Source organism: Bos grunniens, chromosome 13, assembly GCF_055505025.1.
Source record: "Bos grunniens cultivar Pamir isolate PY7600 chromosome 13, Bosgru_T2T1.0, whole genome shotgun sequence".
NCBI lineage: Eukaryota > Metazoa > Chordata > Mammalia > Artiodactyla > Bovidae > Bos > Bos grunniens.
In genome coordinates, this window is record NC_141177.1 from 50,504,326 (window position 1) to 50,531,006 (window position 26,681).

General features: G+C 41.0%; 1 protein-coding gene across 24 annotated transcripts in view; it reads left to right on the plus strand.

Moving 5' to 3' along the window:
• The window catches only part of NSUN6 (NOP2/Sun RNA methyltransferase 6), an 89,341-nt gene that overhangs the window by 43,993 nt on the left and 18,667 nt on the right, over positions 1-26,681 (plus strand). For 19 of the 24 annotated variants that reach the window (XR_015139560.1, XR_015139562.1, XR_015139563.1 and 16 more), the window contains 3 exons: positions 1,988-2,069; positions 7,301-7,420; positions 11,309-11,453. Coding sequence is in view for 8 of the 24 variants with exons in the window: in XM_086334132.1 (XP_086190258.1) it covers positions 1,988-2,069; positions 7,301-7,420; positions 11,309-11,453 (347 nt within the window). In the remaining 16 variants the exon portion in view is untranslated. The remainder of the gene's footprint in view (positions 1-1,987; positions 2,070-7,300; positions 7,421-11,308; positions 11,454-26,681) is intronic. The other 5 variants (XR_015139571.1, XR_015139573.1, XR_015139572.1 and 2 more) reach the window with 1 other exon arrangement.

A 26,681-nucleotide genomic window follows, 5' to 3' on the forward strand; every position in this document is an offset into this window, starting at 1 on the left:
CTCCAGTTTTCTTGCCTGGGAAATCCCATGGACAGAGGAGCCTGGCGGGCTGCAGTTCATGGAGCTGCAAAAGAGTTGGGCCAACTGAGCAGCTACACAACAACAACAGTGTGATGAAGTCTCCCTAAAAACCAGTGAAGGACAGGGCTTGGACACTTTCCAGGTTGGTGAACACATCCAGGTGCTGAGAGGGCGGTGCCTCCGTGCCCCCTCCCGTAACTTGCCCCGCATCCCTTTTGTTTGGTTGTATCCTTCATAATCAACTGGTAATCATAAATACACTATTCTCTGGAGTTCTGTGAGTCCTTCTGGTAAACTGTTGAAGCTGAGGTGAGAGTCTTGTGACCTCCCCCTTCACAGCCAGGTGGCAGCCTGGGCAGTGCAGTTGGCACCCAGTTCGGGTCCAGTCTTGTTGGACTGAGCCGGTGGATTCTGACGATGACCCCAGGCAGTCTGTCAGAAGGGAACTGAATTGTAGGTTATCCACTTGGTGTCCAGAGAGATTGAGAGTTGCTGGGTGTGAGAAAGAACCCCACACATTTGTTGTCAGAAGTGTTGTGAGTAGAATTAGCCCACCTGCCTACAGCAAGTAGGGTCCACACCGTCTGTGTAGGTGCTTCTCTGCCCAGCCCAGTTCATAAGCTCTGAGCTCGTCTCCCTGCTGTGTCTATAGGCTCTGGTCTTGTTCTGCCGCCCTGGACTCTTCTCTGCTTGTACCCTTGAACTCATTCAATCCTGATTCTTTTTTAATTTTTAATTTGTTTTTGGCTGTGTTGGCTCTTTGTTTTTGCTGGATGGGCTTTTCTTCAGTTGCAGAGGGCATGGGCTGCTCTCTAATTGCAGTATGCAGGCTTCTCATTGCAGTGTCCTCTCTCGTTGTGGAGCACGGGCTCCAGGGCATGAGGGCTTCAGTAGCTGTGGCACATGGGCTTAGTTGTCCCACGGCATGCGGGATCTTTCCGGATCAGGGATTGAACCTGGGTCCCCTGCACTGGCAGGCAGATTCTTTACCACTGAGCTACCGGAGAAGCCCCATGTCCTGATTCTTGTCTTTGCCTTTATGATCAGACTGTGCTTCCTTCTGTGGTCTCTAATCCTTGCAACAGCACGTCGATTCCCCCTTGTCCTCTCTCCCTCTGGTGTAGCCTGTGGACCTGGCCATGCTTGGCTTTTCTCAAACAGTGTACTCGTGTTCTCTGGAGAGACTCTGAGAGTCTTTTTGACTACGATATCTGTTTTGGTGGATCCCTTTCCCCTGTGCTGTCCTGGTTCCTGGCCATTCCTTCTGTGGTCAGTTCCACCGCCACTCACAGTAGGGACAAGTGGTAAAGGTCAGCCCACGGATTGTGTCAGCACTGGGCAGTTACTCTCTAAAGAGTTGAGAGGGAAGCAGGGAGGCACGTTTGTAATGGCTTACCACCAGTGTGATTCTTACATAGATTTTTATTTTTCATACAAATACTGAGCATAGTGGCTGGCCAAATGAAGCTTTCACAAAATGTTTATTGAATCGAAAGGGCAATAACAGTGGTCATAAATCTACTCCCAAAGATGAGAATGCATCAGTGAGTAAAGACTCAGAGGGTCTTTGCTTTTTAGTCTATTCACATCTCTGAATGCAGTGGTACCTAATGTGTCTTTATCCTTTTTAGTGCTCCCAGTGGCCTTCTCTATTTTGGGTAAAAATCCAGAAATAATCCACAGGAATACTCTTAAGTATCTTGTGTTGAATAGAAAAAGGTTTTTAAAAGGTGGAACATCTTATATTTGACATACCAGTTGAGTGTATTCCTAGAAGTGGAGTTTGTCTTGTTCAGTCTCTGAGTCATGTCTGACTCTTCGCGGCCCCGTGGACTGCAGCACGCCGGGTTTCCCTGTCCTTCCCCATCTCCTGGAGCTTGCTCAAACCTGTGTCCATTGAGTTGGCGATGCCATTTGATTAGACTGTTTAATTTACACTGAGTAATATTAGATTTCCATTTTTCAGAGGTGTGGGCGTAAGAATGACAGAGCCAGTGTATCTCAGTCCTTCGTTTGATAATGTCCTGCCCAGCTACTTATTTTTACAGGTAAGTGTTTGTAAAAACAAATTTTAGTGACATTGAAATATCCCTCAGTGAATTATTTGAAATCTAAGGATTTGTTTTGATTCTGTTCACATTTTTTTTTTGCAGTGTATTTTTTATATTTTCTGATCTACCTTTGGTAGCAAGAAAAAGCTGAGATTTTTAACTACGTTTTCCCTCTTCCTTTGCCCAACATTGTTTTAATAGCTTATTGTATTGATTGCTTTCCATCTCAGCATATTAATCCTTAAATAATGCATGCATTTGCTATACATATTAGTGTTCCACATGTGACTGTGAGATTCCAATGGTTTACTATTAGCAGATTTTGGTCAGATGGTTATCAATTGCTGTGATATAACAATTTGTTTTGCCTTATCTAGTTTATGATGTACTTTCATATACAGTAACTGATATGATTTGTTGCAATCTACTGGTTAGGTGGCAGTATTTATCATTACTGTTGTTATTATTTCCAATATAAGATGGAGAAGAGGAAAGATTTAACAATATGAATGCAGAGTTCCAAAGAATAGCAAGGAGAGATAAGAAAGCCTTCCTCTGATCAAAGCCTTGCACTGATCAGTGCAAAGAAATAGAGGAAAACAATAGAATGGGAAAGACTAGAGATTTCTTCAAGAAAGTTAGAGATACCAAGGGAACATTTCATGCAAAGATGGGCACAATAAAGGACAGAAATGGTACGGACCTAACAGAAGCAGAAGATATTAAGAAGAGGTGGCAAGAATACACAGAAGAACTGTACAAAAAAGATCTTCATGAGCAACATAATCACGATTGTGTGATCACTTACCTAGAGCCAAACACCCTGGAATATGAAGTCAGGTGGGCCTTAGGAAGCATCACTACGAGCAAAGCTAATGAAAGTGATGGAATTCCAGTTGAGCTCTTTCAAATCCTAAAAGATGATGATGTGAACGTGCTGCACTCAATATGCCAGCAAATTTGTAAAACTCAGCAGTGGCCACAGGACTAGAAAAGGTCAGTTTTCATTCCAGTCCCAAAGAAAGGCAATGCCAAAGAATGCTCAAACTACCGCACAATTGTACTCATCTCACATGCTAGTAAAGTAATGCTCAAAATTCTCCAAGGCAGGCTTCAATAGTATGTGAACCATGAACTTGCACATGTTCAAGCTGGTTTTAGAAAAGGCAGAGGAACCAGAGATCAAATTGCCAACATCCGTTGGATCATCGAAAAAGCAAGAGAGTTCCAGAAAAACATCTATTTCTACTTTATTGACTATGCCAAAGCCTTTGACAGTGTGTATCAGAACAGGCTGTGGAAAATTCTGAAAGAGATGGGAATACCAGACCACCTGACCTGCCTCTTGAGAAACCTATATGCAGGTCAGGAAGCAACAGTTAGAACTGGACATGGAACAACAGACTGGTTCCAAATAAGGAAAGGAGTACATCAAGGCTGTATATTGTCACCCTGCTTGTTTAACTTCTATGCAGAGTACATCATGAGAAACGCTGGGCTGGAAGAAGCACAAGCTGGAATCAAGATTGCTGGGAGAAATATTAATAACCTCAGATATGCAGATGACACCACCCTTATGGCAGAAAGTAAAGAAGAACCAAAGAGCCTCTTGATGAAAGTGAAAGAGGAGAGTGAAAAAGTTGGCTTAAAGCTCAACATTCAGAAAACTAAGATCATGGCATCTCGTCCCATCACTTCATGGGAAATAGATGGGGAAACAGTGGAAACAGTGACACACATTTATATTTCTGGGCTCCAAAATCACTGCAGATGGTGACTGCAGCCATGAAATGAAAAGATGCTTATTCCTTGGAAGAAAAGTTATGACCAACCTAGACAGCATATTAAAAAGCAGAGACATTACTTTGCCAGTAGAGGTCCATCTAGTCAAAACTTTGGTTTTTCCAGTAGTCATGTATGGATGTGAGAATTGGACTATAAAGAAAGTTGAAGGCTAAAGAATTGATGCTTTTGAACTGTGGTGTTGAAGAAGACTCTTGAGAGTCCCTTAGACTGCAAGGAGATCCAGCCAGTCCATCCTAAAGGAAATCAATCCTGAATATTCATTAGAAAGACTGGTGCTGAAGCTGATACTCCAATACTTTGGCCACCTGATGCGAAGAACTGACTCATTGGAAAAGACCCTGATGCTGGGAAAGATTGAAGGCGGGAGGAGAAGGGGATGACAGAGGATGAGATGGTTGGATGGCATCACTGGCTCAATGGACATGAGTTTGATTAAATTCCGGGAGTTGGTGATGGACAGGGAGGCCTGGTGTGCTGCAGTCCATGGTGTTGCAAAGAGTTGGACACGACTGAACTACTGAACTGAACTGAAAGAAGTCAAGTAGAAACAGAAACATTTTATGGATTTGCATGTATCTCTGTCAGATAAATGAAAATGATTCCTGAAAAGTTTAAGATGGCCACCAACTTAAGGCAGTGATATTTGTAACACATAGAACAAGTCATTTAGTAGTGTGTCAGATTTTGGCTTTTTTCTTACACTTGTACTTAAAATGTGAGTGCTCTCTTGTTTGAAATAATTTTTACTAAAACCTAAAATAAGAAGAAACTACACAAGGACTAAAATTCTATTGAGATGACCACGATTTTAAGACCTTTCAGTGAACAAGCAAAAATCGCTGGAGGTTAAATGGAGAAGGCAGTAAAGAAAGAATAACTTTGTGCCTGCTTTTATTTCCCCACTGCCTTCCAGTGCCTTTACCACCCCCGCTTTTTTTTCACAATTAAAAAAATGTTTATTTTTGGCTGTGTTGAGTGTTCTTTGCTGTGTGGGCTTTTCTCTAGTTGTGGTGTGCCAGCTTCTCATTGTGGTGCCTTCTCTCGTTGTGGGCACAGGCTTCAGGAGTTGTTGCACATGGGCTTAGTCTCTGTGGCACATGGAGTCTTCCCATACCAGGGATTGAACCCATGTCCCCTGGATTGGCAGCGGATTCCTATCCACTGTGCCACCAGGGAAGTCCTCAGAGCCTTTAAATACCATCGTGTTAACAAGGAATTTATTTCAAACCACAGGCTGTATAGACCATTTTCTATGTAGCTGTATTTTTTAAAAGCTAAAAAATGTTCAGCTGTTGCTGAAAGTCACAAATGTCAATCAGTTCATCAGAAATACCTTAAGCGTCGTCTGAACTCCTTTGCTCCCGATGTTCCTTTCAGATCACGACAGAAGTGAAAACGTAAAAGGTTTCCCTAGACCCAGACGTCGAATGTTCCTTAGGATCTATCTCATCAAGCAGGCAGTGGACAGATTTATTTGCTTTCTTTCCTATCCATTGATTCAACATTTAAAAAAAAAAATTACTTCCCAACTGGTGTCCTGTGATGTAACGTGTTAGAAATGTAAACATTGATCTTTCCGTTCAGGTCTTTATATTTTGTGAGCAGCAGGTTCACTCCTGGTGTCTTCAACATCATTGGTTTAGCCCATCCAATAGAATTCTTTGTTGGGAACAAGATTGACAAAATGAGCAAGATGATTGGACATGGCATAAAAAGCCGAAATTGCAGCTATATCCCAGGTATCTTCTTGGTTGAGGCTGTGCACCTGCAGCTTTTTGAAACAGTCATCTGTTACATCATCAGCTTGGGAAATAGCGAGCACCCTTTCCAGCATTGCCTTTTCCTGGGCAGGGAGGTCAGACTTTGTCTAGTTAACGCAGACCTGGTCAGAGAGCGCTGGCTTCTTCAAGAAGACCCTTTACTGGGCACTGTGGACGACCACGCTATGTGACCACGTTGGCTAGGCTGATCACCCAAATGAGAGCTCCCTGTCAGCTTTGCTGCGCTGGTCTGTTTCCTTTTTCAGGTGGCATTGTAATAAGCAAAAAAGCTCTGAATTTCAATGGCCAGTGAAACAGCACTTTAAATACGTTTGGTAAAAATCCTGTCATCAGCCGCACGACACTGAGGCTGCAGAGCGCTGACATGTGCGTTGGTCTTAATACTCGGTATATGCCCTTCTGTGCACAGAGAGGAGGAGAGCTTGCTTGTCTGTGTCTCCTTCCTCACCATTGGTTTTCTCTTTTGAAGGGGTGATCTTGGATTCACTTGAGCACTGTAACCCTCTCAAATTTCTGAGTACCTAGGAATCGATGTGTTTCAGCGTAAGAATGAATGGAAACCTTTGAACTTAAAAAATAGCACACATGTTGGGTTTCCCTGGTGGTCCAGTGGTTATGACTTCATGCTCGCAGAGGAGGGGGTACAGATCCAATCCCTGGATGCCTCTTGGTGTGGCCTGAAACACTAAAAAAATGAATAAATAAAAAATAGCCCTATGTTTCTTAACCTCTTATTTTTTTTCCTGCCAAGCAATTTTTAAAATAAATGATTATGTAATGTTATTCTATCATACTGAAGACTGACCCGTCATCCTCCAGTCTTTATATAATGAATACTAATAATGTGTTAATAATTTAATAAAAATTTATACCTATAAATGGAGATACTTTTGGCTTATGTAATCTTTCATAATATATTTGTGAGTGCTAACCAGAAATAGCTAAAATGTTTTCACTTTCTGTTGCTGAAGTGTGGTCATGGTGGGGAGATAGGAACCCAGATATGCCTTTAAGAGGCATCAGTGGCATAAAACGAAGATTCTTCGGTCGGAATTAGCAAAGCATCTCATATGGCAAGGTTTTGTAAATTTTCTGGGTAAAGATACAAAGCTTTTTCACACTTATAAGACATATCTTGCTTTCAGAATGTTGAGAACCACTGAATTGAAAAAGGACAGTGTGCATTTTTTGGTGAATTGGTTGGGGAAATGCGTCATGTGTGTGTGTATGTGTGTGTATGGATGCCTTGTGACATCACAAGATACTCTGGGAAACTGAGAATTTTCTGACACTGGTATATTTACAATAAACATACTCTTGGCTGAGGATGTTGTACTGGGTTACCTCTGGTAATCTCTTCTTAAAATTATTTGTTTTTTCATGGCTGCTCTGGGTCTTTGTTACTGAGCATGAGCTTTATCTCATTGTGGTGCGGGGGCTACTCTCTAGCTGCGGTGTGCCGGTTTAGTTGCTCTGCGGCAAGTGGGATCTTCTGGACCAGGGATCGAACCTATGTCCTCAGCGTTGGCAGGCAGATTCTTAAGCACAGAAGTCCCTCCAGTAATCTCTACTTTCTCTGTTTCTGAAATTTAAAGTGATCTAGAGTCACTGACAGCTGATCATTTTATTTTTTCCTTATAGAATTTGCCATCTGCTGTAGTAAGCCATGTCCTGGATCCTCAGCCTGGAGAGAAGATTCTAGATTTGTGTGCAGCACCCGGAGGCAAAACAACACACATTGCAGCACTGATGCACGATCAGGTGAGGCCGTCCGTGTGCAGAACTGCCCATGGTGCACTGTGTCCCTGTCATGAAAGAGAAGTCTGTCCTTGGGTAACTGTAGCTCAGATTTTACTGCTTTTTCCTTCATGTGCATATTTGCTTGTGGCTTTGTAACCACTCTGTGCTTCAACTGAGATTCTTCAGCTCAAGAAAAGTTTGCGAGTTGACGTTACCTTTCCTGTTTGTTTCAAATTCCATAAAACCAGATGGTTCCTAAAATATACATGCTAGTAGCTTCAGTTACAATAGCTTTATTTCTTCAAAAAATTATTTTATATTGGAGTGTAGCTGATTAATAATGTTGTGATAGTTTCAGGTGGACAGCAAAGGGATCTAAAATGAGGCAATGAACTTATAGCTTTCTTGATCAAGAGTCAGATTTTAATTGATTGCTGGACTGATTTTAAAAAAGACTTATCCTTACGATGAGTACTGGGGTACACCAATAAACCAGAGTGACCAAAATGTCCTTCTTCATGGAGCTTATGCTTCAGTAAAGGGACACAGATAACAAATGAGTAGAAGATAAGGCATATGTAATTGTGGTGAGGGCTGTGGTGAAACACAAAGGGAGGGCCCTGGGGCTTGGGAATATGGCGAGACGGGAGAGTGAGTTTGCAGTTTCATGTGGGTAGCAAGGGAGAGCCCCCCTGCGAAGGTGGTATTTGGGGAAGATTTACAGGTGGGAAGGATGTTCCAGTGAGAGGAAATCATAAGGGTGAATGTGCTGAGGCTGGAGGCTGTCTTGACTTTTAGGGGGAACCTGAAGTAGTTTTGCTGTGTGGACTAAGTGACGAGGGAGAGAATCAGAGAAATGGGGTCAGGCCCGAGGCATTTTGGTGGAGGAGCTTTGCCAGGGTCTGAGGGGATTTCACACCTGCTCCAGAGATGGGAGATTGCTTCTTACATTGGCCAAGGCCTCAGCTGTAAGAGGGCGGAATAGATGCAGAGAGACCACTTAGGAGACAGTAGGTCAGGGGACATCACAGAGCGGGTGAGAAGTTGGGCAGGTTCTGGCTATATTTTCAAGCTGGAGCTATTAGGAGTTGTTGGTGGGTTGGACGTGGGTTGTGAAATGAGAGAGTAACTGAGGGTGACTCCTTAGTTTTTTGGCCAGAGAACCTAGAGAAACGGAGCTGCTGGATTGCGAGGATTCTGCGAGGAGTGCATTTGGCAGGGAAAAATCAGCCATGTTGTTCAGTCGCTCAGTCATGTCCAGCTCTTTGCGACCCCATGGACTGCAGCACACCAGGCTTCCCTGTCCGTCACTATCTCCTGAAGTTTGCTCAAATTCAGTTAGTGATGCCATCCAGACATCGCATCCTCTGTTGTTCCCTTCTCCTCCTGCGTTCAGTCTTTCCCAGCATCAGGGTCTTTTCCAGTGAATTGGCTCTTCATATCAGGTGGCCTTTGGCTTTAGCATCAGCTTTGTTTAAAAGCAGCCACACAGCCTGGGTGGCTTACGGCTTACTCCTGAGTCCATTCTGGAGTCTGTGTGATTCAGTTGATCCCAGCCTGCCTGGCTCTAGCACTGGGTCAGTGATGGGTTAGCCAGAGGTTCTGATGACCTTGATGGGCTCACCCACTTGGGTTGGATGGCATTGGCTCAGCTGAGGCCACTGGAGTGTCTTGCTTCTGGTTCCTGCGTCTCTCAGCTTCCTGTGGGGCCAGGGTGTTTGCCCAGCAGAGGTTAGTAGTGATGATCAGCAGTGGCAGAGGACAATGCAGAACAAGGATGCTGCTGGAGTGCTTTTTGCATCTCTGCCTCCATTACCTTTGCTGTCATCCTATTGGCCAGTGGAAACCACATGGCTGAGACCAGCTGGGACCAGCCGAGTGTTGAAAGGTCAACAGCAGAGGATGAGAATATGTGAAGACTTAAAAAATTGGGGCTGTTTAGGCAATGTCCCCGTGGGCCAGCACCCCTGGAACCTGAATAGAAATAACTGAGTCAGAATTGAATCCCAGATTTCATTACTGCTTTTGATTTGTTGTCATTGTTGATTTGTTTTAATGTAGTTAATCAGACTCTGTGTAAGTGTAGCCTCCTGGCTCGTACTTCTGTAAAAGCAGCCTTCAGCCAGCATACTTTCTCCTTCATTGTAGTTACACTGGAACCTTATTCTGGTAGTTTTTGCCTACTTTTCCAGTTCTACTTGCTTGAAATGGTTTTCCTGTCCATCACAGTATTAATTGGAACTGTGCCGACTGCTCAACCTGGTGTCACCTCCAGAAACATGATCAGCAAATCTTCAGTACTGTATAGTCTATGCAGTCAGTGCATATGTCACACAAGAAGGGAAAAAAAGCAAAATACAATGAACAGTGTGTGTCACTATCTCTGCAGAACCATTTCACAGAGTGTTTTAAAATACCATGTGAATATCACAGTTCAGTTGCTCAGTCACATCCGACTCTTTGCGACCTCATGGACCGCAGCACGCCACGCTTCCCTGTCCATCACCAACTCCCGGAGCTTGCTCAAACTCATGTCCATCGAGTCAGTGATGCCATCCAGCCATCTCATCCTCTTTCGTCCCCTTCTCCCGCCTTCAATCTTTCCCAGCATCAGGGTCTTTTCAAATGAGCCAGTTCTTGGCATCAGGTGGCCAAAGTATTGGAGCTTCAGCATCAGTCCTTCCAATGAATATTCAGGACCGGTTTCCTTTAGGATGGACTGGTTGGATCTCCTTGCAGTCCAAGGGACTCTCGAGAGTCTTCTCCAACACCACAGTTCAAAAGCTTCAATTCTTCAGTGCTCAGCCTTCTTTATGGTCCAACTCATCACATACATGACTTCTGGAAAAACCATAGCTTTGACTATGAATATCACAGCCTGTTCAGAAAACTGTAGCCTCTTCTCTTTAATGACTTTTTTAAAAGATTTTTTTTTATATGGACCATTTTTAAAGTATTGAATTTTTGCAGTATTATTTCTGTTTTTTCATGTTTTCTTTTTTTGGCTGCGCTGCTGCATGTGTGATCTTAGCTCCCCAGCTGGGGATCAAACCTGCGCCCCCCACCCCCCCTTGGAACATGAAGTCTTAACCACTGGACTGCCAGGGAAGTCCCTGTTGATTTTGACTTAAAGTGTTTCCATGTAAAATTATTTTTGAACTATTTTTTATAGTTCAGAACATTTTGCTGTGATACAGGATTATATTTTTCTGTCTTTAGTTGTCAGAATTCACATGAATTTTTGTTACATGTACATAGCTCAGAAAGTACTGGGATAAAGGCTGGATTTTACAAGTAACATTCGTTTGCATCTCAGAGTTCTAGAAGGCAAATGTCTCAGAAAAACATGCTCTTCCAGAGTGAGCAGGGCATATGAAATTGGTGATATTTTAATATTTATCTCAAATGGATATTTTAAAGTTTCTTTGCGTGATAAGTCGCTTCATTTGTGTCTGAGTCTGTGACCCCATGGGCTGTAGCCCGCCAGGCTCCTCAGGCAAGAACACTGTAGTGGGCTGCCATGCTCTCCTCCAGGGGATCATCCAGACCCAGGGATTGAACCCATGTCTCCTACATCTATCTCCTGCATTGGTAGGCAGGTTCTTTACCACTAGCACCACCTGGGAGAAGATTGCTAACACTGCTGTTCAGTTTTGAATTCTGTGGAGTAAAAGTAGATGGGCATCATAAGAAAATTATCTGGCAAGATTGTGTTCTTTAAAAGGAAATGCTTAATAGGTAGTTGATGTAAAGTTAGTGTACATTTGAATGATGAATTCACCTTTAGAACTGGGGGAAACAGAGTGGGGAAGAGTATAATTATTCATGAGATTTTTTTTTCGATAATTTTCATGATTCCTTTGTATTTGCACTTTTTTATGTTTCTTTTCTTTTTTTTTTTTTTTTTAGGGAGAAGTGATAGCACTGGATAAAATATCCAAAAAAGTAGAAAAAATAAAGCAGAATGCATTATTGTTAGGATTGAATTCCATCCGGGCATTTTGCTTCGATGGAACAAAGGCCCTTAAACTTGATATGGTTAAGGACACAGACGGTGAGTTAAATTTTATCTTTGAAAGGTTTCTGTAGTTGGCATTTACAGTCAGATTTTGCTGCCTTTGTACCAGCCCCTAAATATCCATAGGGCCTTGAAACTCTGTCGTGGGTCTAAGATATTTTGGCATAGTAGATGTCTTTTTTGCTTTTCATCTCATCTTTGAATATCCAGTTTTAAATACAGAATCAAACCTCCAAGACTTGGTCAAACTCTTCGTTCTTAGCCTGTTTTAGTTTCGTATTACAGCTCAGGAAGTTGAGATTCTATATAAGCCTTTCAGTTTTATGATTCTTCATGCTTCATTTTTCTTGAGGAATTGGTGATATATAGAACTAGAAGGGAAAAATTGCAATGATTCTTGTTCTGGAATAAAATATTGCATTGGTTAAATCACTCTATTTCTCTGTCTTTGTTTCTATTTAGACTTTATTTCATAAATTACTCAAGGAACTTGCGTATTTTAATCAATTATGGGCATTGTTTTCCTGGAATGTTTATTGATTAGATGCTGTTCAATTCATGTGATTTATAAAAAGCAGTTTTTTAATTGGAGGATAATTGCTTTACAATTTGGTGTTTCTGCTGTACAACACTGTGAATCAGCTGTACGTATACACGTATCCCCTCCCTCCTGAGCCTGCATCCCACCCGTCTAGGTCACTACAGAGCGCCGGGCTCCCAGTGTTATGCAGAAACTGCCGCTCGCTGTCTGTTTTACGCATGGTAGTGTGTATATGTCAGCACTGCTTTCTCAATTTGTTCCATTCTCTCCTTCCCTGCTGTGTGCACAAGTGTGTTCTCTACATCTGTCTCTTCCTCTCCTGCAGATAGGTCATCAGTACCATTTATCTAGTTTCCATATATATGTGTTAATGTATGATATTTGTTTTTCTCATTTACTTCACTCTGTGTGACAGACTCTGGGTTCATCCACATCACTGCACATGACCCAGTCTGGCCACTTTTTCTGCCTGAGTAATATTCCATTGATACATGTATCACATCTTCTTCGTGTGTTCATCTGTCTGTAGACATCTAGGTTGCTTCCATGTCCTGGCTACTGTAAATAGGGCTGCAGTGAATGTTGGGGCACGTGTGTCTTTTTGAATTTCGGTTTTCTCAGGGTTGTGCCCAGTAGTGGGATTGCTGGGTCACATGGTAGTTCTATTTTGAGTTTTTACAGAACCTTCGTACTGTTCTCTGTGGTGGTTATATCAGTTTACAGTCCCACCAACAGTAAAAGAGGGTTCCCTTTTATCCACACCCTCTCCAGTAGTTATTATTTGTAGATTGTTTGATGATAGCCATTCTGACTGGTGTGTGGCGATAACTCCTTGTAGTTTGATTTGCATTTCTTTAATAAGGAGGGATGTTGAGCATCTTTTTTTTTTTTTGAGCATCTTTTTATGTGTTTGTTGACCATCTATAAGTCTTTGGAGAAATACCTGTTTTGGCCTTCCACCCATTTTTCGATTGAGTTGTTTGTTATTTTGATATCAAGCTTCATGAACTGCTTCTATGTTTTGGAGATTAATCCTTTGTCTCTTGTTTCATTTGCAAGTATTTTCGCACAGTCTGAGGGTTGTCTTTGTGTCCTGTTTATGGTTCCCTTTTCTGTGCAGGGGCTTTTAAGTTTTGGTCCCATTTTTTAATTTTTATTTCAGTTACCCTAGAAGGTGGGTCAGAGAGGATCTTGATGCCATTTATGTTGAAGAATGTTCCTCCTGTTTTCCTCTAAGAGCTTTATAGTGTCATATCTTACTATAGGTCGTGGGTCTTATTTTACGTCTTTACTCCATTTTGAGTTTATTTTTGTGTCTGGTGTTAGAAAGTGTTCTGGTTTTATACTTTTACATGTGAAATGTGAAAATGAAGTTGCTCAGTCGTGTCCGACTCTTTGCGACCCCATGGACTGTAGCCTACCAGGCTCCTCCCTCCATGGGATTCTCCAGGCAAGAATACTGGAGTGGGGTGCCATTTCCTTCTCCAGGGGATCTTCCCGACCCGGGGATCGAACCCGGGTTTCCTGCATTCCAGGAAGACGATTTAACCTCTGAGCCACAGGGAAGCCCTGTAGCTGTCCAGTTTTCCAAGCACCTCTTATTGAAGAGACTATCTTTTCTCCATTGTATATTCTTGCTTGATTCATGTGACTTAAAAATTTTTATTTTATATTGGAGTATAGGTGATTAACAACGTGTTTGTTTCAGGTGTACAGCAAAGTGGTTGTTGTATATATCAGTTCAGTTCAGTTGCTCAGTTGTGTTCAACTCCTTGCGACCCCATGGACTGCAGCATGCCAGGCCTCCCTGTCCATCACCAGCTCCTGGAGTTTACTCAAACTCATGTCCATTGAGTTGGTGATGCCATCCAGCCGTCTCACCCTCTGTCATCCCCTTCTCCTCCTGCCTTCAATCTTTCCCAGCATCAGGGTCTTTTCAAATGAATCAGTTCTTCACATCAGGTGGCCAAAGTATTGGAGTTCAGCCTCAGCATCAGATATATGTATACATGTATCTATTCTTCTCCAGTTTAGGTTATTACAGAGTATTGAGCAGAGCTCCTTGTGCTATACAGTAGGCCCTTGTTCGTTATCTAATTTGAATATAGCATTGTGTGTATGTCAGTCCCAAACTCCCAGTCGATCCCTCCTCCACACCCTTTCCCTTTAGCAATCATAAATTTGTTCTCTCAGTTTGTGAGTCTGTTTCTGTTTTGTAAATGAGTTCATTCGTATCGTTGTTTTGGATTCTGCATATAAGTAATGTCATAGGATATTTATCTTTGTCTGATTTGAGTTCATTTAGCATGATAATCTCCAGGTCCATTCATGTTACCACAAATGGCATTATTTAGTTCTTTTTAATGGCTGAGTAAATACTCCATTGTATATGTACACCACATCTTCTTTATCCATTCATCAGTCACTGGACATTTAGATTGGTTCCATGTATTTGCTGTTGTAATGGTGCTGAACATTGGGTGCATGTATCCTTTGAACCGTGTTTTTCTCTGGTTATAGGCCCAGAAGTAGGGTTGCTGGATTATATGGTAGCTCTGTTTTTAGTTTTTTAAGGAACCTCCATACTGTTCTCCATAGTGGCTGTACCAGTACATTCCCACCAACAGTGTAGGAAGGTTCCTCTTCCTCCACACCCTCTCCACCATTTATTGTTGGCCGTTTATTGATGATGGCCACTCTGACTGGTATGAGGTGATATCTTATTGTAGTTTTGATTTGCATTTCTCTAATAATTAGTTATATTGAGCATCTTTTCCTGTGCCTCTTGGCCATCTGTGTGTCTCCTTGGATAAATGTTTTTTAGAGTTTTTTTCCCCATTTTTTGATTAAGTTTTTTTTTTTTTTTTCCGGATATTGAGTCATATGGCCTGTTTGTAAATTTTGGAGATTAATCCCTTGTTGGTCACATGGTTTGCAAACATTTTCTCCCATTCTGTGGGTTGCCTTTTGTTTATGGTTTGCTTTGCTCTACAGAATCTTCTGCGTTTAACTAGGTCCCATTTGTTTGCTTTCTTTTTGTTTTCATTATTCTAGGAGATGGATTGAAAAAGATATTGCTGTGATTTATATCAGATAGTGTTCTGCCTATGTTTTTCTCTAAGAGTTTTATATTATCCGGTCTAACATTTAGGTCTTTAATCCATTCTGAGTTTATTTTTGTGTATGATGTTAAAGAATGTTCTTTAATTTCATTTTTTTACATGTAGCTGTCCCATTTTATCAGCGCTATTTATGGAAGAGGCTGCCCTTTCTCCATTGTAAAGACTTTCTTCCTTTGCTGTAGATTAACTGCCCATAGTTACATAGGTTTATTTCTTGGCTTTCTGCCTGTTCCATTGATCTGTATTTCTTTGTTAAATGCTAGTACCGTACTATTCTGATCACTATAGCTTTGTAGTATAGTCTGAAGTCAGGGAGCCTGATTCCTCCAGCTCTGTTTTTCTTTCTCAAGATTGCTTTGGCTGTTTGGGGCCTTTTGTGTTTCCATACAAATTTTAAGATTTTTTTCTCTAGTTCTGTAGAAAATACCATTGGTAATTTGCATTAAATCTACATATTGCTTTGAGTAGTATAGTCATTTTGACAATATTGATCTTCCAATTGGAGAACATGGTATATCTTTGCATCTGTTTGTGTCATCTTTTCTCTAGAAAGAGAGCGAGGGCTGCTCTTCATTGCAATGCAGTAATTCTCCTGATGGTGGCAGAGGATGGGCGTTGGCTCAGTAGATGTGGTGCATGGAGTTAGTTGGCCCCTGGCATGTGGAATCTTCCTCGTCCGGGAGTCGAACCCATGTCCCCTGCATTACAGGTGGATTCTTAACCACTAAACCGCCAGGAAAGCCCATGATGGAAATTTTGAAATTGGGAATTATGAGTCTTTCAAGTTAGTTCATCTGCAGTTTCTTCTTTGCTAATCTGGATGCCTTTTGTTCCATTTCATTGCCTCATTGCTCTTTCTAGAACCTTAGTACAATGCTGAATAGAAGTGGTGACAGGGATCCTCCATATCTGGTTCCTGATTAGTCTTTTTTCAGGTGGCTTAAAACTGTAGGTTTCTCATAGATAGCCTTTATCAGGTTGAGAAATTTACTACTGTTTCTGGTTTGTTGGATATTTTAAATCATGAAATGGTGTTGGATTTTGTCAGATGCTTTTTCTGTATCTTACTCAGATGATCATGTGGTGTTTTACCTTTATTCGATTACTTTTCAGATTTTTGAATCAACCTTTCATTCCTGAGACACATCCCACTTGGGCATAGTGTATAATCTTTTTCATATATTGTTGGATTGAGTTTGCTTGTATTTCGTTGAGAATATTTGTGTCCATGTTTGTAAGAGATACTGGTCTGTGGTTTTCTTTCTTGGGATATCTTTGTCAGGTTTTGGTGTCTCTGGTCTCATAGAATGAGTTGGAAATTATGCTTTTCTCTTACGTTTTTGAAAGAATTTTTGAAGACTTGGTATTATTTAAGTTCGGTGGATTCATCAGTGAAGTCGCCTGGGCCTGGGCTTTTCTTTGTGGGATTTAAAAAAAATGTTTGAGTCTCTGCTTATTATAGGTTTATTCACATTTTCTCTTTCTTGTGTCAGTTTCAGTAGTTTGTGTATCTTTTTAGTAATTTGCGCATTTAAGTTATTTATATAGTTTATTGGAGAAGGAAATGGCAACCCACTCCAGTATTCTAAAATTCCATAGACAAGAAGAACCTGGCAGGCTGCAGTCCATGGGGCCACAAAGAGTCAGACACAACTGAGCAATTAAACAGCAACAGTACAGTTCATACTATTCCTTTAGAATCCGTTAGAATCAGTTTTACTTCTTTAAGACCAGGAGCAGTGTCCCCCTTTAATTTCCAATTTTAGTATTTTGCATCTTTCTTTCCGTCTAGCTAAAGTTTTGTCAATATTGTTGATGTTTTTCAAAGAGCCAGCTTTCAGTTTTGTTGAATCTCTCATTTTTCTTTTCTCTGTTACATTAATTTCCACTCTGATTTTTATTGTTTTCTTTTTTTTTCTGCTTTATTTTTACTTTGCTCATCTTTTTTCAGTGTCTTAAGAATGGAAGGACTGAGTTGTTGGTTTGAGATTTTTTGATGTAGGTATTTATAGTTATAATTGTCCCTCTGAACATTATTTCACCACTTCCTGTAAGATTTAATATGTTGTGTTTTCATTCACTTCAGAGCATTTTATGATATATACCTGTCATTTCTTTGACCTATGGTTATTTAGGAGCATGTTTTAAAATTTTCACGTCCTTGGAATTTCCTAAATTTCATTCTGTTGATAACTTTTATTTTCATTTTGTTTCAGTGGGAGAACAAATATTGTATGAGTTTAACCTTTGTTAAATTTGTTGAGCTTTGTAGTATGGCCTTGCCTATGGTTTGTCCTAGAAAATGATCCCTGTGCATTGGAGAGGAGTATGTATTCTACTGTTACATAGAGTTTTCTGTGGGAAAATCTATCTGGTAGGTCTAGTTGGTCTATAATGTTGAAAGTGTTCTCTTTCCTTTTTGGTTTTCTGCTTCTTTGTTCTTTTCATTAGTAGTGGTTCTGTTTTTAATTTTTTTTTTAGGAACCTTTATACTGTTTCCCATCATGGTTGCATGAGTTTACATTCCCACCAACAGTGTAGGAGGGTTCCCTTTTCTCCACATCCTTGCCAACATTTGTTACTTGTCTTTTTAACTATAGCCATTCTTCCCTGGTGGCTCAGTAGTAAAGAATCCACCTGCAATATTGGAGACTTAAGTTCAGTCCCTGGGTCGGGAAGATCCCCTGGAGAAAGGAATGGCAACTCACGCCAGTGAAGAATACTCCAGTATTCTTGCCTGGAGAATCCCATGGACAGAGGATTGTGGTGGGCTACAGTCTATGGGGTCGCAAAGAGTTGGACATGACTGAGGCAGCTGAGCATACATGCATTCTGATAGATGTGGGGTGGTATCTCATTGTAGTTTTTATTTGCGTTTGCCTGATGATTTGTGATGTTGAGCATCTCTTCATGTGTCTGTTGGCCATCTGTTTGTCGTTGGAAACATGCCTGTTCAGGTTCTCTGCTCATTTAAAAGAAAAAGATTTATTTATTTGTTTTTGGCCACGCTGGGTCTTCATTACTGCATGCGGGCTTTTTCAGTTGGGGTGAATGGGGGCTGCTCTTAGTTGTGGCATGCGGGCTTCTCATTGTGGTGGCTTCTCTGGTTGTAGAGCACAGAGTCTAGGGTTTGTGGGCTTCAGTAGTTGTGGCTCATGGGCTCTAGAGCCCTGGCTCGTGGTTGTGGTGCATGGGCTTAGTTGCTCTGCAGCATGTGGGATCGTCCTGGATCAGGGTTCAAATCTGTGTCCCCTGCATGGGCAGGTGGGTTCTTAACCATCAGATCACCAGGGAAGTCCTCTGCTCAATTTTTTAATTGAGTGGCTTTTGGTTTTTTGATACTGAGTTTTATGAGTTCATTGTGTACTTTGGATTTTAACCCTTATGAGACAGCTCGTTTACTCCAATGGGTTGTCTTTTCGTTTTGTTGGTAGTTTTTTCTGTGCCAGTAGCTTTTAGGTTTGATTAGGTCCCATTGGTTTACTTTTGCTTTTGTTTTTCTTGGCTGAGGTGAAACAAAATTGCTAAGCTTTCTGTAAGAGTGTACTACCTATGTTCTCTAAGAGGAGTTTTGTGGTTTCTGATCATACATTTAGGACTTTTATCCACTTTGAGTTTTTTAAAAAATATACAGCGTGAGAAAATGTTCTAACTTCATTCTTTTGCATGTTGTTGTCCAGTTTTCCCAAAATCACTTATTGAAAACTTTATTTTTCTTCCTCTGTATATTTTAGCCTTCTTTGCCATAGGTTCATTGACTGTAAGTGCACGGGTTTATTTCTGGATTGTCCACAAAGTTGAGGGGAGAGGCTCCCTGGAGCCAGGATTCAAAACTCCAAGGAAAGGGGTGTCCCTAGCTGCTACTCAGGCTTGAGAGCAGGTGATCTCAGGTAGCTGGGACTTGCTGCTTGAGGCAGGGGGCTCTGTCCACTTTGTGATACTTCAGGGAAACAGCTGGAAACTGTAGCTGCTGAGGCAAAGCGCTGTGCCTGGGGTCGTTTAGACAGAAACAACAAGCCTTTGGGAAGGATCGTCTCCTGTCCTCCACCCCTCTTATTGTCCACCCTCTATCCACCTTCATTGCTTCTCTGCCTCCTGTTGGTGAATCTTGAAATCAACAGGCAAAGAAGTATCGTAGTTCAGAGTTCCCACCTCAGCATCACACAGCAGAGTAGAAATGGGTTAACTTGGAGCTCAGGAAAATAGTGCTTAATTACGAGTATATTTGGAGCAGAACTTGAAATAGGTTCAAATATCTATATAAATTTAGCATATGATAAAATTAGCATTTCAAACCTAGAGGGAAAAGTAAATTTGTCAGTAAATAGTTCTTAGATGATTTTTTTTTGCAGTGTGGGGAAAGGATTATACACAAAAGTAACTTCGACATGGATTAAAGCTTACTGTCAGGAATTAGGCTGGGATGGTAACAAGAAGCAGATATAGATGAACATTTATTTGATTTCATAAGGGGGAGGATTTTGAAGCATGAAAGCAAACATAGAACTCAGCAAAGAAAAAGAGAAATTTACAAACAACTAATCTCAAAAATATACAGGCAACTCCTACAGCTCAACTCCAGAAAAATAAATGACCCAATCAAAAAATGGGCCAAAGATCTAAATAGACATTTCTCCAAAGAAGACATACAGATGGCTAACAAACACATGAAAAGATGCTCAACATCACTCATTATCAGAGAAATGCAAATCAAAACCACTATGAGATATCATTTCACACCAGTCAGAATGGCTGCGACCCAAAGGTCTACAAATAATAAATGCTGGAGAGGGTGTGGAGAAAAGGGAACCCTCTTACACTGCTGGTGGGAATGCAAACTAGTACAGCCACTATGGAGAACAGTGTGGAGATTCCTTAAAAAACTGGAAATAGAACTGCCTTATGATCCAGCAATCCCACTGCTGGGCATACACACTGAGGAAACCAGAAGGGAAAGAGACACGTGTACCCCAATGTTCATCGCAGCACTGTTTATAATAGCCAGGACATGGAAGCAACCTAGATGTTCATCAGCAGATGAATGGATAAGAAAGCTGTGGTACATATACACAATGGAGTATTACTCAGCCATTAAAAAGAATACATTTGAATCAGTTCTAATGAGGTGGATGAAACTGGAGCCTATTATACAGAGTGAAGTAAGCCAGAAGGAAAAACACCAATACAGTATACTAATGCATATATATGGAATTTAGAAAGATGGTAACGATAACCCTGTATACGAGACAGCAAAAGAGACACTGATGTATAGAACAGGCTTATGGACTCTGTGGGAGAGGGAGAGGGTGGGAAGATTTGGGAGAATGGCATTGAAACATGTGAAATGTCATGTATGAAACGAAAAAAAAAAAAAAGGCAGATCTAATCACTTAATTATTTTGTCATAGAAAGTATAAACCTGCTTTGAGCAAGCCCATTCATTCACTCTAACACTACCCACTGCATATGAATAGTGTAAACAGTGTTACATGACAGCTCTTCATACTCTTGAACTCTGGTACTTTGACGCCCTCAAAAAAATTAAAAAAAAAAAAAAAAAAAAAGCACATCGTGTTGGAAATGACAGGGGGAATAAATGATAATATCTTCCCTAAGCTTGAACTGTACAGAAATGTCTACTCCAGACATGTTTTAAAGGATGAATGACCAAATGTGAAATATTCTTTGCATCTAGAGCTTGATGCTTGACAATTTCATAACCTGGTGCTCTCTAATGAAAAAAATAAGACTCCATTTAAGGCAATCAACTGTATTTAGCATAAGCGGTAGGAGAAAGGAGCCATTTGATTGTATGTACAGCAAGATAGTGCTACTAATCTTATATGCCAGTCATTCATAGGCACATACATAAAAATGCATGCTGGTGTCATGAGAACCGCCCCCCCCCAAAAAAAAGAGAAATTTAATACCTAACATTTCCTGTGGTCATGTATGGATGTGAGAGTTGGACTGTGAAGAAGGCTGAGTGCCGAAGAATTGATGCTTTTGAACTGTGGTGTTGGAGAAGACTCTTGAGAGTCCCTTGGACTGCAAGGAGATCCAATCAGTCCATTCTGAAGGAGATCAGCCCTGGGATTTCTTTGGAAGGAATGATGCTAAAGCTGAAAGTCCAGTACTTTGGCCACCTCATGCGAAGAGTTGACTCGTTGGAAAAGACTCTGATGCTGGGAGGGATTGGGGGCAGGAGGAGAAGGGGACGACAGAGGATGAGATGGCTGGATGGCATCACTGACTCATTGGACGTGAGTCTGAGTGAACTCCAGGAGTTGGTGATGGACAGGGAGGCCTGGCGTGCTGTGATTCATGGGGTCGCAAAGAGTTAGACATGACTGAGCGACTGAACTGAACTGATGTATGTTTAAAAACCTATGGCAGATGGCAAATTGTGGGGAATATTTGTAAAATATTTAAGAAAGGTGAGATTAATATCCTTGATGTACAAAGAGCTCTTCTAAACAAACCAGTGAGAAAAAGGTAACTTCCAGTAGAAAGGCAACAAGGACAGTGTGACCATATAATGGGGGAAAATAAAAGGTCTATAACATAATTACACTCATGCTATTGGTAGTGTAAATTGGCATATCTTTCAAGAGGATTTTATCAGTGTGTATTAACACATTATTGACCAGGGAATTTTTGTAGAAACTAATGCCTGTGGCCAGCAATTTGTTAAGTTTCTGGTCAATAACATTCAGGTAACAAAAGATGTATTAATAAGTCTTTGGTCAATAAGTTGTTAAAAATTTTTAAATTTTAAAATAAATTTTAAAATGCTTACCTTGATAAGATATTTCTTTGGAGGCAATTGATAAGAAAGCAAGGATGGTTGTAGATAGAGAAAAGTTAAATTGATAAGAGCTTGTGTCTAATAGCTTTGCAGTCAGAGAAAAGCAGAAGGTTCTCTTGGGATGTGACTTGAAACATTGCAGTGGGTGCTGTAGGAAATCAGCTAACTTAGTGTAAAATCAGTTAGCAGTAATATCTTACAGTTAGGGAGCATAAGCAGACCCATTTGGTTTCATGACTTTCTCCAGTAACACTAAACAGATGAGAAGTTGGAGTGAAGAAAGTTATGTAAGTGAATGCAAAGGGAAACCCGTGGGAGATCGGATTTGGGGATATGTAGACTCGTTCTAGAGCACAGCCTTGTTCATGGCTACAGTAGTGAGGAGACCGAGGAATTGTAGAACTGGTATGTTTGACTAGAACCTGAAAGGTACCCTCTCTTTCTGGGGCTGTCTGGAGTAAGATTTCCTAAGAAAATATCAGCCTTTAGAACGACTAGAATTAATTTCAGGTCCTAGCTTTGATGAAGTGTGGCTTCTGACATTGAGGGTGCTAAGTCTCGCTTGATTAAACCTTGGCTTGTGCTGTATCAGTTTATTCAATAATAATGACGTCTTTAACTTTTTTACATGTAAATCAGTCAGCTTAACCAGCTACTTGGCTGAATGGAGAAGTTGTTTCTCATTACTTTCTATTCTAGATTATGATCTTAAATTCCTGATGATTGCATCTGCCTCAGGAGTTTTCTGTGTTAATAGGGCAGAGAGCAAATAAGTTAAAAAAAAAAAAAAAAAAACTTTTATGGGAGGACTTCCATGGTAGCTCAGCTGGCAAAGAATCTGCCTGCAATTCAGGAGATCCTGATTTGATTCCTGGATCAGAAAGATCCCCTGGAGAAGGGATAGGCACCCACTCTAGTATTCTTGGGCTTCTCTGTTGGCTCAGATGGTAAAAAATCTGCCTGCAGTGTGGAAAACCTGGGTTTGACTCCTGAGTCAGGAAGACCCATGCCTGCAGGAGGGCATAGCAACCCACTCCAGTATTTTTACCTGGAGAGTTCCCATGAACAGAGGAGCCTGGAGGGCTACAGTCCATGGGATTGCAAAGAGTCGGCTACCACTGAGCGACTAGGCATAGCACACACACAGTTCCTTTCCAAGGTTCCATTAGTTTTAGGTGTACAGCAGAGTGGTTCAGTTATACAAATGCATATACCCAACCTTTTTAAAGATTTTTTTTTCCCATATAGGGCATTACAGAGTATTGACTTCCCTGCGCTGCACAATAGCACCTTGTTAGTTAGTGATATAAATAGTAGTATGTATATGTCAATACCACTCTCCCAATTTATCCCTCCTACCTTATCCCCTAGTAACTTTGAGTTTGTTTTTTTTCACTTCTGTAACACTACTTGTGTTTTGTAACTAAGCTCATTAGTACTCTTTTTTTTTTTTAGATCCCACGTATAAGCAATATCATATTTGTCTTTCTGGGTCTAACTTGTTACTTCACTCAGTATGACAATCTCTAGGCCCATTCATGTAAATGGCATAATTTTGTTCTTTTTTATGGCTGAGTAATATTCCATTGCATATAGGTACCACATCTTTATCCATTCCTCTGTTGATGAACATTTAGGTTGCTTCCATGTCTTGTCTATTGTAAAGAGTGCTGTGATGAACATTGAGGTGGTGCATATACCTTTTGGAATTACGGTTTTCTGTGGATATATGCCGATGAGTGGGATTGCTGGGTCGTATGGTGGTTCTATTTTTAGTCTTTTAAGGAACCTCCATACTGTTCTCAGTATTGGCTATACCAATTTACATTCCTACCAACAGGGAAGAGGGTGTCCCTTTTTTCCATGCCTTCTCCAGCATTTATTGTTTGTAGATTTTTTTTTTATGATGGGTATTTAGACTGGTTTGAAGTGACAACCTCACTATTTTTGATTTGTGTTTCTCTAATAATGAGTGAGCCATGTTGACCATCTTTTTGGCCACTGTATGTCTTCTTTGGAGAAATGTCTTTTTAGGTCTTCTGCTCATATTTTACTTGGATTGTTTTTTTTTTTTTTTAATATTGAGCTACAGGAGCTATTTGTATAGTTTGGCAATTAATCCCTTGTCAGTTGCTTCGTTTGCAAATATTGTCTCCCATTATGAGGGCTGTGTTTTTTTTATGGTTTCTTTTGGTATGCAAAAGCTTTTAAGTTTATTTAGGTCCCACTTGTTTATTTTTGTTTTTATTTTCATTACTCTAGAAGGTGGATTGAAAAAGATATTGCTGCAATTTATGTCAAAGAGTGTTCTGCCTATGTTTTTCTCTACGAGTTTTATAGTGCCTGGCCTTACATTAAGGTCTTGAATCCATTTTGAGTTTATTTTTGTGTCTGATATTAGGGAAGTGTTCTAACTTCATTCTTTTACATGTAAGTGGCTAGTTTTCCCAGCACCACTAATTGAAGGGGCTGTCTTTTCTTCATTGTATACTCTTACCTCTTTTGTTACAGATTAGGTGACCATAGGTATGTGGGTTTAGCTCCAGACTTTGTCTTGTTCCATTGATTTATATTTCAGGTTTTTGTTCCAGTATCATACTGTTTTGATGACTATAGCTTTGTAGTATAGTCTGAAGCCAGGGCCTTCCTGCTGTTTTTCTTTCTGAAGATTGCTTTGGCTATTCAGGGTCTTTTTTGTTTTTATACAGATTGTAAAATTTTTTGTTCTAGTTCTGTGAAAAATGTCATTGGTAATTTGATAGGAATTGCATTAAGTCTGGGGGTTGCTGTGGGTAGTATAGTCATTTTCACAGTATTGATTCTTCCAATCCAAGAACATGGTATATGTTTTCATTTGTTTAGGTCATCTCTGATTTTGTTCATCAGTATCTTATAGTTTCTGAGTACAGGTCTTCTGCTTCGTTAGGTAGATATATTCCTAGGTATTTTACTCTTTTTGATGTGCTGGTGAATGGGATTGTGTCCTTAATGTCTATTTCTGATCTTTCATTGTTAGTGTATAAGAATGCAAGAGATTTCTTTTGTGTGTGTGTGTGAGACGTCCACGCTGCTGTATTTATTCATTTTTGGCTGCACTGGGTCTTTGTTGCTGCACGTGGGCTCTGTGTAATTGCCGAGAGCAGGGCCACTCTCCGCTGCAGTGCACAGGCGACTCACTGTGCTGGCTTCCCTTCTCGTGGAGCACAGGCTCTAGGCGTGCGGGCTTCAGTAGTTGCAGTGTGCAGACTCGAGGAGTTGCAGCTCGCTGGCCCGAGAGCATGGAGCCTTCAGTAGTTGTGGCAGACGGGCTTGGTTGCTCTGTAGCATGTGGAGTCTTCCCAGACCCACATGGGATCAAACCCATGTCCCCTGCATTGACAGGCGGCTTCTTATCCACTGTGCCACAAAGGAAGTCCAAGAATGCAAGAGATTTCGGTGTATTACTTTGGTATCCTGCAGCTTTACTGAATTCATTGATGAGCTCTAGTAGCTTTCTGGTGGGATCTTTAGAATTTTGTACGTATAGTATCACGTCATCTGCAGTGTCAGTCATACTTCTTTTCCAATTTGGATTCTTTGTATTTCTTTTTCCTCTCTGCTTGCAATGGCTAGGACTTCCAAAACTATGTTGAATAATAGTGGCCAGGGTGGACATCTTTGTTTTGTTCCTGATCTTAGTGGAAATGCTTTCAGTTTTTCACCATTGAGTATGATGTTTGTTGTGGGTTTGTCATATACGGTCGTTCTCATGTTGAGATATGTTCCCTCTGTGCCCACATTCTGGAGAGTTTTTCTCATAAATGAATGTTGACTTTTGTTGAAAGCTTTTTCTGTATCTATAGAGATGATCACATGGTTTTATTCTTTAATTTTTTTAATGTTATATATATCACACTGACTGATCTGTGGATATTGACAAATCCTTATTTCCCTGGGATAAATCCCACTTGATCATGGTGTATGGTCCTTTTACTGTGTTGCTGGATTTGATTTGCTAATATTTTGTTGAGGATTTTTGCGTCAGTATTCATCAGTGATACTGGCCTGTAATTGTCTCTTTTCATGGTATCTTTGTCTGAAGGGGAGAAGGAAATGGCAACCCACTCCAGTGTTCTTGCCTGGAAAATCCCATGGACAGAGAAGCCTAACCAGCTACAGTCCATGGGGTTGCAATGAGTCAGACACAACTGAGCGACTTTTACACATTTTGCTTTCAGGTGGCTCAGATGATAAAGAATCCACCTGCCAATGCAGGAGACCCAGGTTCCATCCCTGGATCAAGAAGGTCCCCTGGAGAAGGGAATGGCTGCCCACTCCAGTATTCTTGCCTGGAAAGCCCCATGGGCAGAGGAGCCTGGTGGACTACAGTCCATGAGTTCGCAAAGAGTCGGACACAACTGAGTGACTAACACTTGTCTAATGGTGGCCTCACAGACTGAGCCTAGAAAGTGTTCCTTCCTCTGCAGTTTTTTGGAAGATTTTCAGAAGGAGCAATGTCAGCTCTTCTCTAAATATTCAATAGAATTCACCTATGAAGCCATCTGGTTCTGGACTTTTTTGTTTGTTGGAAGATTTCTAATTATACTTTCAATTTCATTACTTGCGATTGGTCTGTTCTTATTTTCTGCCTCTTCCTGGTTCAGTCTTGGACCCATGGCTGCTAGAGCCAGACCCGTCCCAGCTGCAGGAGCAGTTTGGATGTTTTGTAGGTGCTGAGTTTAGGAAGCTGTCCACAGAGATGTGACTTCGCAGTTTGAGCAGCTGTGAGGAGGGATTTCAGCTCTTCCTTCTTA